The following is a 13,464-nucleotide window of genomic DNA, read 5'->3' as shown; positions in this document are numbered from 1 at the left end:
GCCATTTTTCATTGTGATGCAGCTTGTTTATTAGTGGTGCAAAATACTGTAAAAGATGGGACACATTTGTATTAACTAATCATACAAGTCACTGATAAAATGGGTGATGCAAAAATCAACAAGTGTAATATTACAGATAAGTCAACTTTTTACTTCCAAAGGACAGAATCTAATGACAAGTTTTGGTTTTCTTTACACGACAATACATCACTTGCTCCGGGGTTCCAACCCCACATAATCAAACGTAACAAGCAGTGTGAAGAAAGATCGTCTTTAGCGTAACCGAGGCAGAAACGCACTCCTTCCCTTGTTCAGAACGTCATGGTATAAGGCGTGTGAGGTTGCAGCAGCTCACAAATGGTTTAAATCATAAATATGAATACAAGAGCCTTTTATTCATCCAGTGCTGAGCCACTTGTGTAAAATAAGAGTGTGGCTAAACATAACTTCTTTACATTTGTTCCATGTAGGAAGTTTAAAATATCTTTCACGTTTTAGAAAAATGCATGACTAATTTCTTAATCAGCAATGCGAGGTTATGTACAATTTATATTAGTATGCTTGGCTATAAAAGAAATTGCTATTGGCGCCTCTAATCCGGAAATAACGATGTAACGAGACACTGCTTCCTGAGTACAATACGATCAGGCCATACTGCATTGTGCTTATATCAAGGGCACTTCGTTCCTCATTTTATTTTGTATGTAGGAGGCGAAGCTACCTGATGTCACGGCACATTTGTTCTTTTAAAAAGAAAAAAGGCCCGTTAGAGGACGACGAATATGGAACAGCGGAAGGATGATGTCCGATCATCCCGTGGGATGACGTTATTTACATAAAGTGGATTTTCTTCCCCACACGTCTACAGCCATCTGCTCAGGAGGCCTGGTGTTAGACGCCGAAGACTGAGAGCAATGAGATGACTAGGATGAGGATGAGGATGCCCAAGCAGATCGCTATCCAGAGCTTCTTCTGCGATGGGAGAAAGAAGAAAGATTCAACACACAAGGATCAATAAGTAGTTGATGTGGCAAGCTGAGAGCCTCAACAGATATCTAAAATCATACCACGATTGTTTGTCATATATATTACACTTCAAACACTAAAAGAGAAAGTTGCCTCGCGGCTGAATAGAGAATCAAACTGAGAAAGTTTTTGACGATTGATGATTTAAAAAGAAATGGCTTCCTAACCACTACTCCTTGACCTCTGTGGAAAACGTCATAGGGTCAAGGAAAGATGGTTAGGAGAAGTCATGAGGAGTTAGGAAAAGACAACAGCGGTGTTTAGGGAATCGGACGACTTTCACTAAGCTACGTAGTTCTGATGCGACAGGAGACGCATGTCAGTGACGTCGGGCGGCAGCGGCTAAGTTTAAATATTGCCGCCACAAGGAATTATCTACTTTCCTTTGGTACAGGATGGGCCAGTGGTTCCTATGCTAAAGGAGCTAGGCAGGGAAGCATTGAAGCTCCTTTACTTAGAGAGCCACTTGCACTACTAAGTCAAAAGGACTGTTTAAATCCAGCCCGAGTCGATTTTATCCAGCTCACATTCATATTTAAGACCCCTCGTCCATCACGGCCTTTTGGTCAGTCATTTCTACACAAAAGGTGTTTTAGTGGGTGAAGTGCTGCTTTACGACAAAGGAGGCCCCCTTTTGAGGATGTAAAGACATTGTTTCGGGTTAGTGATGAAGCCGCGACCTCCCACTTTGAGGGGACAGAGGACCGTTACCTTTCGTGCTTTCTGATGATAAGTGACGGCCTTCTCGGTGTTGATCTTCGCTTTCTCCACGTAGTCGGACGCCTCCATGATGTTATTTTCGATCCGGTTCACCATCTCTCCCTGAAAGAAAACTTCAGAATCAGACGACGCTGGTAACCCCCGGCAACGAAAGCCTTGAGCTATTTCACAGCCGCGCCGCGACCCTCCTCTCCTCACCTGAGCCTCCACCTCCATGGCCAGGTACTGGAACATGGAGTGCAGGTCTCTGATGCTCTGCTCCAGCTTCACGATCTCGTCGTGCCGCGACTCGATCTCGTTCAGAGCGGTCTTGGTGGCCTGGGCGTCGTTCAGGAGCTGAGGGTCACACGGAGGAGTCCATCAGCTGCTTTGTGATCAATAGACTGATCGGCCGGTCGCGTGGTCTCCTCTAAGAACGGTGGCGGAGGAAGTACGACACTTCCCTCTGACGGGTGGCGTGGTGTAAATCAAGATAATGGGCTCTGCTTACCAACTCTGTCGTCCAGTTTTTTTAAGCGATTAGAGAAACACAGCAGAGCCGTCACGCATCACAAAAACAACAACAAAGTGCAGCCGTGAGATTGCCGTGTTGTGGGCCGTTACCTACATCGCCGTGACGACGGTTTCTTCCCTCCTCCTTCACGTACTCACGTTTTGGGTGAAAACATTTGTCTGGCCACTCTCCAGCATCGTGTCCAGCTCCTCTTCAGTCACGTTGCACCCAGCTGGAAAGAGAAGTACGTCATATCGGAGTTATGGATGCTGACCCGATCCCTTTTCCCCCTCCTAAATCGTCAGGAATTCTCCCAACCATCTTTCCTTGACGTTCACCAATTATCAACATAAAAAGGTGATTCATTCCGTTCTAAATAATAGCTTTAAACTAATAGTTGCAGCTCTACTACTATAAAAACTCAACTTTGACCCTCCAGTTTAACGGCCATTGGCAGTATTTAAACATTTCATTCCTGGTTTATAACATATTATAATGTAGTTGCTTCCTAGCATATTTTTTGAATTACAGTGCTTTAAACGTGGGTTTTTTAAAGTGAAGCGCGTTTAGTAGAAAGGGGCATGTGGATGCGGTCACGAGGCTCTGAGGAGGAAGTGATTCACTCAGCAGGGGAGGAGGAGGAGGACCTGAAGCCTCGCCCTTCTACTCACTGATTTTCAGCTGCCTCCGTATCCTCTCCACGTTGCGGTCCCGGTACTGGGACTGTATGGTGCTGCAGTGACCCATCAGCTCCACAAACTCCTTCGACAGGACGCCGTGCTGCAGGGACGGGACGTTAAGCTCACTTTGCGTAATAAATCGACGGCATAAAACTGGCTTCACGCCGCTCGGTTTGATTTTCACAAACGGTCTGACAAGGGGGGATTTAAAATCCAGTGAATAAGTGATGTCTGACCTGGGTCCGCTGCATCCGGGTGTTTATGGGGACGTATTTGTCGTCCTCGTCTCCCTTCTTCAGTTCAATACCTGTGGAAAGATGAAAGCTACGTGAGGCTCACGTACACAAAACCCAAAATAAAGACGACCACCAATACTCACTCTTGAGCTTCCTCTGGATCTGACTCGCTAACGTTTTGATCTCCTCTCGGAGAGTCTGCAGCTCTTTCTTCATACCTGAGCATGGAGAACATCACAGAAGGGCAGCACACTCTTTATAGATGTGATGAATGCTCGAGTCTCAACAACCGTACTCACTCTCGTCGGGCACCGGTACCCCGAGCACGGTCTTTTGTATGTTCTCCAGTTTTGACACCATCTGTTTGAGGTTCTGCAGACCCTCGTGGATTTCCTGTACCTGTATTTGTAGTTTTTTAACAAGTTGATAAAAAGTTATTATATAAATAAAAAGTTGTTTTTTTTGATCAAGTAAACAAAAAGGCCAAACATTCTCCGGTTACGGACAATTACTATTTGTCCGTTTAATGTCATTTGAATTATTACATTTTGCCAGAAGACGCCGGTGGGACAAAAAAAGCAAACTTGTGAAGTCATCTTTTATCGATTATCATAAAAGAGAAGTTACGAATATTCACACTTGAGTGGACGGTTGAGAACAGCTTTGCTCTGAGGACACTGAGGTTAACAGAGATGTATAAAGTAATTCATTTAGATTAAATCCACATGACCATTTCCTCTATTTGGGGTTTTCCTCACTTTAACAATGTAAACAATAATGAAGTTCAACATAAAAATAGCACTTATTTCCCTGCAAAATAAAGATGAGATCAAGTCACCCAAACAACACCATTATCAACATAGACGTCACCTTCTTGAAGAAGGCATCGTTCTCCTTGTCCTCTTTGGCCGAAGAGGTTCCCGGTTTGACCATAAGTGGTTTTGCCTCCTCGTCCTCGTCTGAATCCTCTGCCTTCTGCAAAGTCAAGACAATATAACGTTATACACACACACACACACACACACACACACACACACACACACACACACATTGAAATGCTCCTGCAGCCCTTATCACCGGCCTGCCGTCTCCTTTAGGAAGACACGGCTGAAACGGAAGTGCAGAGAAGTGTCTCGCTAAAGTTGTATGTATAAACTTTGTTGTTTTTAACCACGTTGAGTCGTTCACTTTCTTCGTCAAGGTTTGTCGCAGCCGAGCACTTAAAAGTTAGCGGCCACTGGTCGACATGCTGAACGAACTCTACTAGCTAAGTTAGCCGACTAGCGCGCTAATGCTAACGCCAGCCTGTTTTATGGTGAAACTCACGTTTCCTAATTCTTTAGTTCGGTCCCGCATCTTTTATTTTCCAAGGGGGGAGTAGGGGAGGGGGAGAAGCAGCCGGTCCAGATGTGACAAAAAACTCGCGACCCTGCACGTGAGTGCGGCGAGCGGTTCCTCAAAGCAGAGAAACGAATTTAAGAAAAGAAAATGTCATTCAACAAGAAACTCCGGTCCCAACGCTTCTTCTTCTTCTTCGTCTGCTGCGCCCCAAACATGGAGCGCCGACTCGCTGGCGACCTCTGTGGCAGCAGCGAGTAACGACACCTCAAAGATGTCTAATATAAGTATGGTTATTAACTTACGATACGGTTTTATTCAACACTTTCATACACACAGTTTGTGTCACAATATGTACAGCACCAGTCAACAGTTTGGATACATATTTTCATTCAATTCAATGAGAACGTGACTTTGTAACTTTTGATTGGTACTGTATGTACATACACAGCAAATTGAGCAGAGTTAAATTTCTGGTGTTGATAAAGATAGAGTCAATCGAACTCTATTTGGAATTGATCTAAATCTGTATGTTGTTAAATCTGTTTGATTTCACACTGCACCACAAAAGAGTTGGTGTCAAAATGGAGTGTTATTACTGTTATTGTGAAACCAACTCTATGGGTCGTCAGTCTCTCAGCTCGGGTGTAAGGAGTGACTACCCTCTGGCATCGCGCGAACAATAATCTCGTGAGAGCAACAATCTGGCGGGATTCAAGTAATTTACCTGCACAACTCAACTGGAGCAACGAGCAGCACAACGTTTTCGAGGACAGTTTGTTCAAAATTGAAGAAAACGTGTTGCATTGTGTCGGTAAGTAACAGTTAATTAGATAACCTAATGAGTGCTATTATTATATACAGATGGACATATATTTAGACATTAGTAATACATTTATAGCCGCTGTAATGTAGGTTAACTGTTATGCTGCCGCCTTTACTCCAGCCAGGCTAATGTCAGCTAGCTAGCAACCGTAACCTACGCCCAGAGCGGACAAACTACTGTAGGCTACGGTAACTGGCAAGCTAACGTTAGCAAGATTTTTTTTCTTCTACTTTCACACGTTTTCTGATTATTGGTCTATCGAGTCTGGCTGTGAGCAAAATAGAATTGAATTCCTGTTGAGTGTTTAGAGTTTGGCAATGTAACGTTAAGTTATGTGACGGTACTTTAGTAATGCCAACATTCTTTCAAATAAAAAAATGCTAGTTAGCTGGCTAGCTAAGAGCCAGAACCGGTTCCCACGTCTTAGCTGCATGGAAGCAAATATTCTCATAGAGGACTGGGTATATGTATATCTAAATTACATTTTGATTATCAGAAGTGTGGGTAGTTAATATAAAGTTACTATCGGAAAGTTAATCTGAAGGACTCTTTTCTCAAATACGTTTTACTGTGCTTATAGTTACTCAACGCGCAGGGCTCAAGTTTTGAAGAGGGGGGGGGGGGGGGGCGGGGAGGACTGAACGCTACGGCTGACCGGGCGTGGACACTACGTGCAGCGGTTACGGTTACAGACACCGTCGGGAAGGTTGGAGGGGAGCCAGCGCGGTCTTTTTTTTCAGCGTGAGAAATACGATGTGTGGGTAACACTTGAGAGCCCTGACGCCACCAGTTACAGCGCGTGCAAAGCTCTTCACAATCGAATGCATTTATTCCATGCTAAATGCATTAAATTGACATTGACAAGAGCGCAAGTGCATAGAAACTGCAGTTTGACTAACGTTAGGCAGAATTACACGTTAAAGCTCTGCAGCTCTGCTTCGTGCTGAGGTTAGCTAAGCTGTTCTTTTCTGCTGGTGTTTTATGATAATGCCTAAAACAAGCGCACGTGGGTATTTTTATTTTACCGACTGACTCAGCTAAAGAGCTGCTGGACAAGTGGAAATTTAATCGGCTTTGATCAAAGACTACTATTTCTGTGCTAATTCATGTTGTTTTCATGTGCTAAAAACTTGTTTTAGAGAGGCATGACTGGCTCCTATTTGGACTTGTTTTAATCTGTCTTATTCTTTATCATTTTACAGGAAATGTTGGCTAAAGTGGAGATTGGAGGGGTCCTAAAATACGTGAAAATTCCAGAGACTGATGGATTTTTTCAATTTGATATGTTCCTTCAAGAAGGTTTGTAGTTTATGGCTATATATTTTGCATTCATTACTGTTCTCACTGTAGTTGAACATTCAATTTAAAAATTATCTGAATAAAGAGGTCAAAAGTACTAGTGTTATTAGCATATTAATGACCAAAATGGCTTTGTCCAAACATGAAAAAAATCTCCATGCCTAATTCATATTGTTATTGCTTTATACTAATACTTTTTATTCTTCTAGTGAACGACAAGTTTAGTCTGCAGCCAGACAGCTTCAGTGAGGGCCAGTTCACCATCACAGATATGTCAGGAACAGAGGTGGATGGAGATATCTTTGATGAGCTTGTCAAGTCGGGTGTCCTGACCTTCAAGGTCCCTTTACCAGTAATGGGTAAGGATGTGAAGGCTGGGGTTTGATGAGGTATCACAGACAACGTCAAGTAGAAAGCACAGTGTTTTGTCGGAAATATATTTTTGAGAGACCTCAACCTATGCTATAATTTGATATACTACTGATCATTGTCTTAAATACATATGATCTATCACTGGGTAGTAATTAAGGAAGAATATAATATGCTTAGTACTTTTTAAATGCTTTATTTAAGATTGAGATTGTTTTGTTACTGATAGGTACATGTTAATTGTCTTTGTTCTGTCTGCCATTTTGTAGATCTGGATGTTGAGCTGGTTGCAGATCAAGCATCCTCCTCTGTATTGACATCGCTGTCCCCAACTTCATCCCATTCATCCTTGGTAGTGGCACAGACTGCACTATCCCCAGCTTTATCCCATTCATCTGATTCCACCGTTATTCTGGAGTCCACAAGAAAAAGGAGGAACCCAACAGGGTTAATGGACCAGAATGAAGCAAAACAGGTAAGCTTTGAATAAATGCATTTGAAATCCTAAATTAGGTTTTTTTGTAAATGTATTCGCAGTATCAAGTAATGTCATTAGAAAAGTTAAATTCTTTAAAAAAAAAACACTAAATTACCGTAAGCGTGCCATAACAATGTAATATTTCTTGGCAGATGGTTGAGGGTGTTCTGAGGGCCAATCCAAAGGGTGAAGAAGTCTTCAATGAGTATGACAAGACTAAAACACTAACTGATGCGACCCGTAAACAAATGGTGAACATCCTGGTTGCAGATATGGTAGAGCTACATGGGTAAGAATTGCAAGTCACTTGGTTATGTCATGTCATGTGTTGTAGCTAAATAATGCTGTTCTGTATAAGTGGTAAAGGTGTATTTATTCTTACAAAACATACATGCTTAAAAGTAAACTATGACTTATTTTTAAAGGAGGGTTCCACCGTCAAGTGTAAGGACCAATTATGCACTGGGAATTGTGACTCTTTTTCCATACCTCCGTGATCCATTCTCCAAACTTGGATATGTAAGTTATATCTGAAAACCAAATCAGTGTGATTTCAATATCTTCTTCACTTTTCTAGTTTGTACTCATCTTGTTTCAGATGAGTTTTTGTAGGTTGCTCACCCTTGCATTTTCAACCTGTTTTTTAAAATGTTTTGCAGTCTATTCACTGTCTACAATTTTTGTGTTGAGTAACTTATTCTTAAATTGAAGCATGAGATGCCTCTGTTTGGGTCTTTCTTTAAAAAGGAACACTACTATGATCCTGAGGGTAATACCGGCTTCATTTCATGGAGGATCAAGACGGTTCAACGCAACACCTTTGCTGGCTTGCGGGGTCGTTCCAAGACCGTTCTTCAGGATGGTCCAAAAACCAGGCGAGAATCTCTGTCAACCTGCCAACAGCTATTTGGTGAGGAGTGCAGGGAGGCGATATCTACAATAAGACATTCCAGCGATGAATCTGTGGTCAAAGAGAAGATGAGAGCGACTTTCCAGTATCGACAGAAGATGGTTGGGGATGATGCATCATCTTCAGTCCTGGATGTGTTCCCTCGTTTTCTTGATGTACCTGGATTGGTAAGAAAACTCTTTTGCTTTGGTTGTAGTTGTCCTGTGTAGAACAGTAATATAGTCCAGTGCAGGACAATATAATATCTGTCTGCACTATACTATAATCTCTTTAATCTTCTTTTCAATCTTCCATTTCAGTATTTGACCTTTCATTCATTTTGTCATGTATGCTTGAACCTGTATATTAAAATATTGTTTTCCTTGTTTGTAGATCGACCAGGATTTCTCAATGATGTTTGGTGACGAAGTGTCTCAGAAGTTCCTGTCCAAGTGGTCAACTTTCTTCAAGCCAAACATCATCACAGACTGCAAGACTGCAACGAATATGGATGAGTTGCTGTCGGCAACTGAATTTGAGTCTGAAGAGAACAATGGTCAGTATAAAAAGTTTTGTTTAAATATATATTTCAGTGTTATACTAAATAAATACATTTTTTATGCCTTTAGGATGGGACAGTGATATGTCTTCAATCCTTTTGCTGCTGCAGCTACTCCCTCCAACTTCAAGGGGCCAGAAAAAAACTGCCAAGATCAGTTCAGCTCAAGCAACCAGCCATCTTGTTAGATATCTTAAGGTATGCAAAAGTTCCTACACCAAGAATCCCTGAATAGATGTTGGGATTCTGAGACAGTTTTGCTCTGTATATCTGCAGAAATGTGATCAAGATGTTATAGTAATTTATGTCTCCTAACTGACCTACAGGAAGGAGCCAGTATTACTACCTTCCTTGAGAGTGTCGACGCAAGACAACCGTTCCTCCTTTGCATCGGTGAGCAAAAGAAGAATATCCAAAGGTTCTACCTTATTATCGACCGAAAACCAATCCCGTGCAAGGCACACACATCAGTAGCAGCTTTTGATGAACTGTTCAAAGCTCACTACGTCTTCAGTCTCTCATATGACGAAGCTCTTTGTAATTTTTACACATTCATCCAAACCACTATATACAACATCGATGTCGGAAGAGCAAAGGAGAGCCCGCGTGTTAAAGAACTCCGAGCACGACTGCTGCAGCGAAGTGCTGTAACCGATAAACAGCCTTGAAGATGTTCATGTGTTTTGTCTGTAAAACACACCACAAAACGTGTGTGGTTCTTTGCCAACATTTAAAATTCCAACATGGTTTATATCCTGGCAAAAAGTTGCGTTTAAAATGTGGAGAGCTCCATTGCCCATTATCATTTTGTACTTATAGTGGCTTCCGAAAGCACCTCACCAAGGTGCATAGTCAGGTTGATCAAGAGATTGATATTGTTCATGATGTTTCTACTCAGCGAGAATGTGAGGCGGAATGTTCAAGTGATTCCCCAAATGTTGTTGCCACTTTGCAAAAGTCAGAAAGCTCTGTTGATACAAGTCAACTATCGTCAATGTGTGGATCAATTGTTGCGCATTTGCAAGCATCAGGTCTCTCTGAAAGTGCTGTCCAAACGATTGTTTGTTCAATGGAAGAAGTTGTCAATGATGTTAAAAGTGAGGCAAAAAATGCTGTTCTTAAAACAATATCTTCTGAAAATACAAGTTCAGACACTCCAGGATCCAGAATAGATAATTGTTTTGATCAATTAGGTAATCCTTTTACAGCATTAAACACAGAGTCAAAAAGGCGTAAATATTATAATGAAAAATGGGAAATAGTTGAACCTAAAGAATGTGTCCTTGGTGTGAGGCTGGATTTGCGCAGAGATAGAATAACAGGGGTATACAATGAGATTCCTGTAACGGACAAGTGTACGTATGTACCCATTCTGAGTACACTTAAATCCATATTCAAAAATGACCAAGTAAGAGAAAGCTTTCTACGGGACAAACAGAGTGAAAATGGCATTTACAAAGACATCAATGATGGGTCATATTGCCAAAACCATGCCCTGTTCTCACAGCAAAAACATGCACTACAGATTCTACTATATTACGATGACTTTGAAACGGCTAACCCTCTCGGTTCCAAAAAGGGGATCCACAAACTAGGTTGTGTCTACTTTACTTTAAAAAATCTTCCACCCAAGTGTAACTCAGTACTGATGAATGTACATCTGGCAGCTCTGTTTCATTCTGAAGATCTGAAAAAATATGGTTTTGATGTGATACTAAAGCCTCTTATTGATGATCTGAAATTTTTAGAAACCAAAGGCTTAAAGCTTCCTTCTTTTGAACAACCATTGTTTGGCTCAGTTATTCAAGTAACGGGAGATAATTTGGCTTTAAATGGCTTGTTGGGGTTTGTGGAATCATTCAGTGCAACCCATTTCTGTAGATTTTGTTTAATCAGTAAGCAAGAAATTCAATCTATATTTACTGAAGATCATCCTGGGTTAATTATCCGTTCCAAAGAGCTTTATACTGAACATTGTAAGGCACTAAATGAAAATCCTGAACTGCGGTCAATATATGGTGTTAAAAAGTCATGTGTGCTCAACTCCTTACAGTATTTCCATTGCACTGACAACTATGCTGTTGACATAATGCACAATCTGCTGGAGGGTGTAGTACAGTACGAACTAAAGCTGAATTTTGAGTACCTTGTTAAACAGGGCTATATCTCTTTGAACACATTGTCAAACAGGATACAGAGCTTTAATTATGGTTACACGGAGCGTAGAAACAAACCAAGTGGGATAAAAATGGATGATAAGAGCAAAGATCTAGGTTTGAATGCCATCCAGTCATGGTGTCTCCTGCGTAACGCTCCACTAATGTTTGGTGATGTCATTGAAAAGAATAACAGTTACTGGAACTTTCTGCTGCTTTTGATCCAGATTGTCAATATAGTGTTTTCCTACACCATAACTGATGGAATGATATGCTACTTGAAACATCTGATCTGTGATCACCATACTCTGTTCAAAGCATTGTTTCCTGACAAGAGGTTGATTCCCAAGCACCACTTGATGGTACACTATCCTAGATGCATACAAAAAATTGGCCCTCTTATCCATATGTGGTGCATGCAATTTTAAGCTAAACACAATTTTTTCAAAAGATGTGGCAAAAATTTTAAGAATCTCACTAAATCATTAGTGAAACAACATCAGCGTCAATTGGCATTTAACTATGAAAATTATTGCTTTAGAAGGTTTGAATTTGGTCCTACATCATCCAAAAACATCTGCAACTTGCAAGGTGGGAAAGAAATTAGTGAGACATTACATTTGGATGCCTGTTCAAATGTTACAAGTACAAGGTGGGTCAGATATTACGGTACTGAGTACCAGGTTGGGTTGTACTTATGCACTGGATGTACCGATGATCTTCCTGTGTTCAAAAAGATCTGTGATATTATAATACATGAACAGCATGCTTTCATAATATCCTGTAATGTACAAACAATGTACTATGATGACCACTTTAGTGCATACTGTATAGAAGACCAAATGAATGTGTTTTCTGTCATATCTGTGAAGGCACTGACTTATTTTAGACCATTTGACAAGCAATGCTCTAATGACAATAGTCAAAGAGCATACATAGTGCCTTATTGTTACATTTAGATAAATGTACAGCAATGAAAAAAGATTTGGTAATGTTGATGCATTTGAAGAAATAAAAATGTTAAAGTAGTGAACTTGTCATTCGTATTTCTAATTATTGACATTTCATTTAGAGATTTTTTTTTGGTGTGGGGGGGCGGGGGGGGGGCAGCAATAACACTTTATAGTGTTAATGGGGCAACTCCTTTTATAGTATGCACATCACACTATAAGAGTTAATTAATGACTCCGATGAGTATTAATTTCTAACACTACCCACTGGTGTTGAGAAACTAACGCTTGAGTATTGTTAAATTTCAACTATATAAGAGTTAAAATTAACTCTATAACAGTGTTAAAATGGCAACACTTTAAAAAGTGTTACATTGACACTGTGTAGTGTGGACCCCATGGGACACTTTAAAAGTGTTAAAATTAACTACAATAGTGTTAATTTGAGTCTGTCCATTTTGCTGTGTATCAACTTTCAAGTTAATGTGAAATACTTCATTTATTTCTCCCTATGAAGCCTGCAGGCACTTTCGGCCGCAGGCAGTGGTGTCATCACTGCTGCTCTTTCATCGGAAATAAGTGGAAGCTACGCGGGAATTTCCTCTAATTGACCCTGACAGCCACAAGATGATGCTCTTTGCCTGCTTGAACTGAATCGTCGCACCAAACATCACGTCCAGTGAATCTAAGGTTCACACTTTATGTCTACGACATCGCTGTTCTCTTAAACTCTGTCATCAAGCCGGAGGCCGATGATGGAAAATCACACGAGCAATACGGATTTTATGGATAATGTCATGTCCTCATGACTATTTAGGTCTACTGACATTTGCTTTTCGTTGGCTAAAAATTGGCCTATTACATATAACTATTCTCAGTGTGTATATTAAAGAATCGCTTAAATCCTTATTGTCTTCCTGAAAAAAATCATTGTCGACTCGTGACCCCTTCAATAGGGAACAGCCTCAGTATTGAAAGTTATTCAATTAAAGCAACGTTTCTTCTTTGGATGCTTTGAAGGATTCGTATACTTCTTAAGGGGTAATAGTAAATATTTATTATTTCATTCTTACTATTTGATATACCTGCTACTTGAGTTGGGGCCACTTTAGGGGGCTCTGCTCTGACTGTAAAATGGAAAACATGCCGCCCTTAATCTGTAATTACATTGCATGGTTATTTTTGACCAACATTTAATAGATTTTATGTAAAGTAAAAAAACAACAACACAATAACAGGGCCTCACACATCTCACACATCGACAGAACATTTGAAATTCTGATATTAATTTGCCTTTTCCTCAATTCTTTTGTCGTAGTTCGAAAATAAATGGTTCTCGAGATCACTAAAATATTTTAAAGTACTGCCTTTCTGACAAAAAGCATTAATAAAGGATATATATATATTAAGCATTAATGACTGATATATATATATATACATATATA

At 40.6% G+C, this 13,464-nt stretch overlaps 2 protein-coding genes across 7 annotated transcripts; one reads left to right on the top strand and one right to left on the bottom strand.

Annotated features, from left to right (window-relative positions):
* Window positions 1–4: 4 nt before the first annotated feature.
* stx4 (syntaxin 4) lies at window positions 5–4,840 on the bottom strand. Its single transcript, XM_040176421.2, has 10 exons — window positions 4,482–4,840; window positions 4,026–4,130; window positions 3,455–3,554; window positions 3,299–3,373; window positions 3,156–3,226; window positions 2,911–3,019; window positions 2,398–2,471; window positions 1,945–2,082; window positions 1,738–1,848; window positions 5–972 (listed from the first exon to the last, which is right to left on the bottom strand). The coding sequence occupies exons 1-10, from the start codon at window positions 4,509–4,511 to the stop codon at window positions 892–894; spliced, it is 894 nt and encodes a 297-aa protein (XP_040032355.2). The 5' UTR covers window positions 4,512–4,840; the 3' UTR covers window positions 5–891.
* A 214-nt stretch (window positions 4,841–5,054) lies between these two features.
* Window positions 5,055–12,098, top strand: LOC120811737 (uncharacterized). 6 transcript variants are annotated; one of them, XM_078102957.1, is made up of 10 exons: window positions 5,055–5,307; window positions 6,522–6,618; window positions 6,828–6,977; window positions 7,257–7,462; window positions 7,618–7,754; window positions 7,891–7,984; window positions 8,213–8,542; window positions 8,748–8,910; window positions 8,984–9,111; window positions 9,240–12,098. In XM_078102957.1, the coding sequence occupies exons 2-10, from the start codon at window positions 6,525–6,527 to the stop codon at window positions 9,579–9,581; spliced, it is 1,644 nt and encodes a 547-aa protein (XP_077959083.1). In that variant the 5' UTR covers window positions 5,055–5,307; window positions 6,522–6,524; the 3' UTR covers window positions 9,582–12,098. The 6 variants fall into 6 exon arrangements, with proteins under 6 accessions (XP_077959083.1, XP_077959085.1, XP_077959088.1 ...); XM_078102959.1 differs by having other exon boundaries at window positions 5,164–5,307; window positions 8,994–9,111; XM_078102962.1 differs by having other exon boundaries at window positions 5,164–5,307; window positions 9,025–9,111; window positions 9,240–9,377.
* The last annotated feature ends 1,366 nt before the right edge of the window (window positions 12,099–13,464 follow it).

This window comes from Gasterosteus aculeatus, chromosome 5 (assembly GCF_964276395.1).
Source record: "Gasterosteus aculeatus chromosome 5, fGasAcu3.hap1.1, whole genome shotgun sequence".
NCBI classification, from domain to species: Eukaryota; Metazoa; Chordata; class Actinopteri; order Perciformes; family Gasterosteidae; genus Gasterosteus; species Gasterosteus aculeatus.
The sequence above is the reverse complement of the archived record's forward strand: the minus strand, read 5'-3'. Positions and strand labels throughout refer to the sequence as shown.

What these genes read in the sequence shown, in the direction of transcription:
- stx4 (XM_040176421.2), bottom strand. Translation starts at nt 4,511, where the DNA reads ATGCGGGACCGAACTAAAGAATTAGGAAAC. An exon ending in GGTACCGGTGCCCGACGAGA is followed by an intron (nt 3,374 to 3,454) that starts GTGAGTACGGTT and finishes CTCCATGCTCAG; the next exon opens with GTATGAAGAAAGAGCTGCAG. An exon ending in CCATGGAGGTGGAGGCTCAG is followed by an intron (nt 1,849 to 1,944) that starts GTGAGGAGAGGA and finishes GTTTTCTTTCAG; the next exon opens with GGAGAGATGGTGAACCGGAT.
- LOC120811737 (XM_078102957.1), top strand. Translation starts at nt 6,525, where the DNA reads ATGTTGGCTAAAGTGGAGATTGGAGGGGTCCTAAAATACGTGAAAATT. An exon ending in GATATGGTAGAGCTACATGG is followed by an intron (nt 7,755 to 7,890) that starts GTAAGAATTGCA and finishes TTATTTTTAAAG; the next exon opens with GAGGGTTCCACCGTCAAGTG. An exon ending in CATTCTCCAAACTTGGATAT is followed by an intron (nt 7,985 to 8,212) that starts GTAAGTTATATC and finishes TTCTTTAAAAAG; the next exon opens with GAACACTACTATGATCCTGA.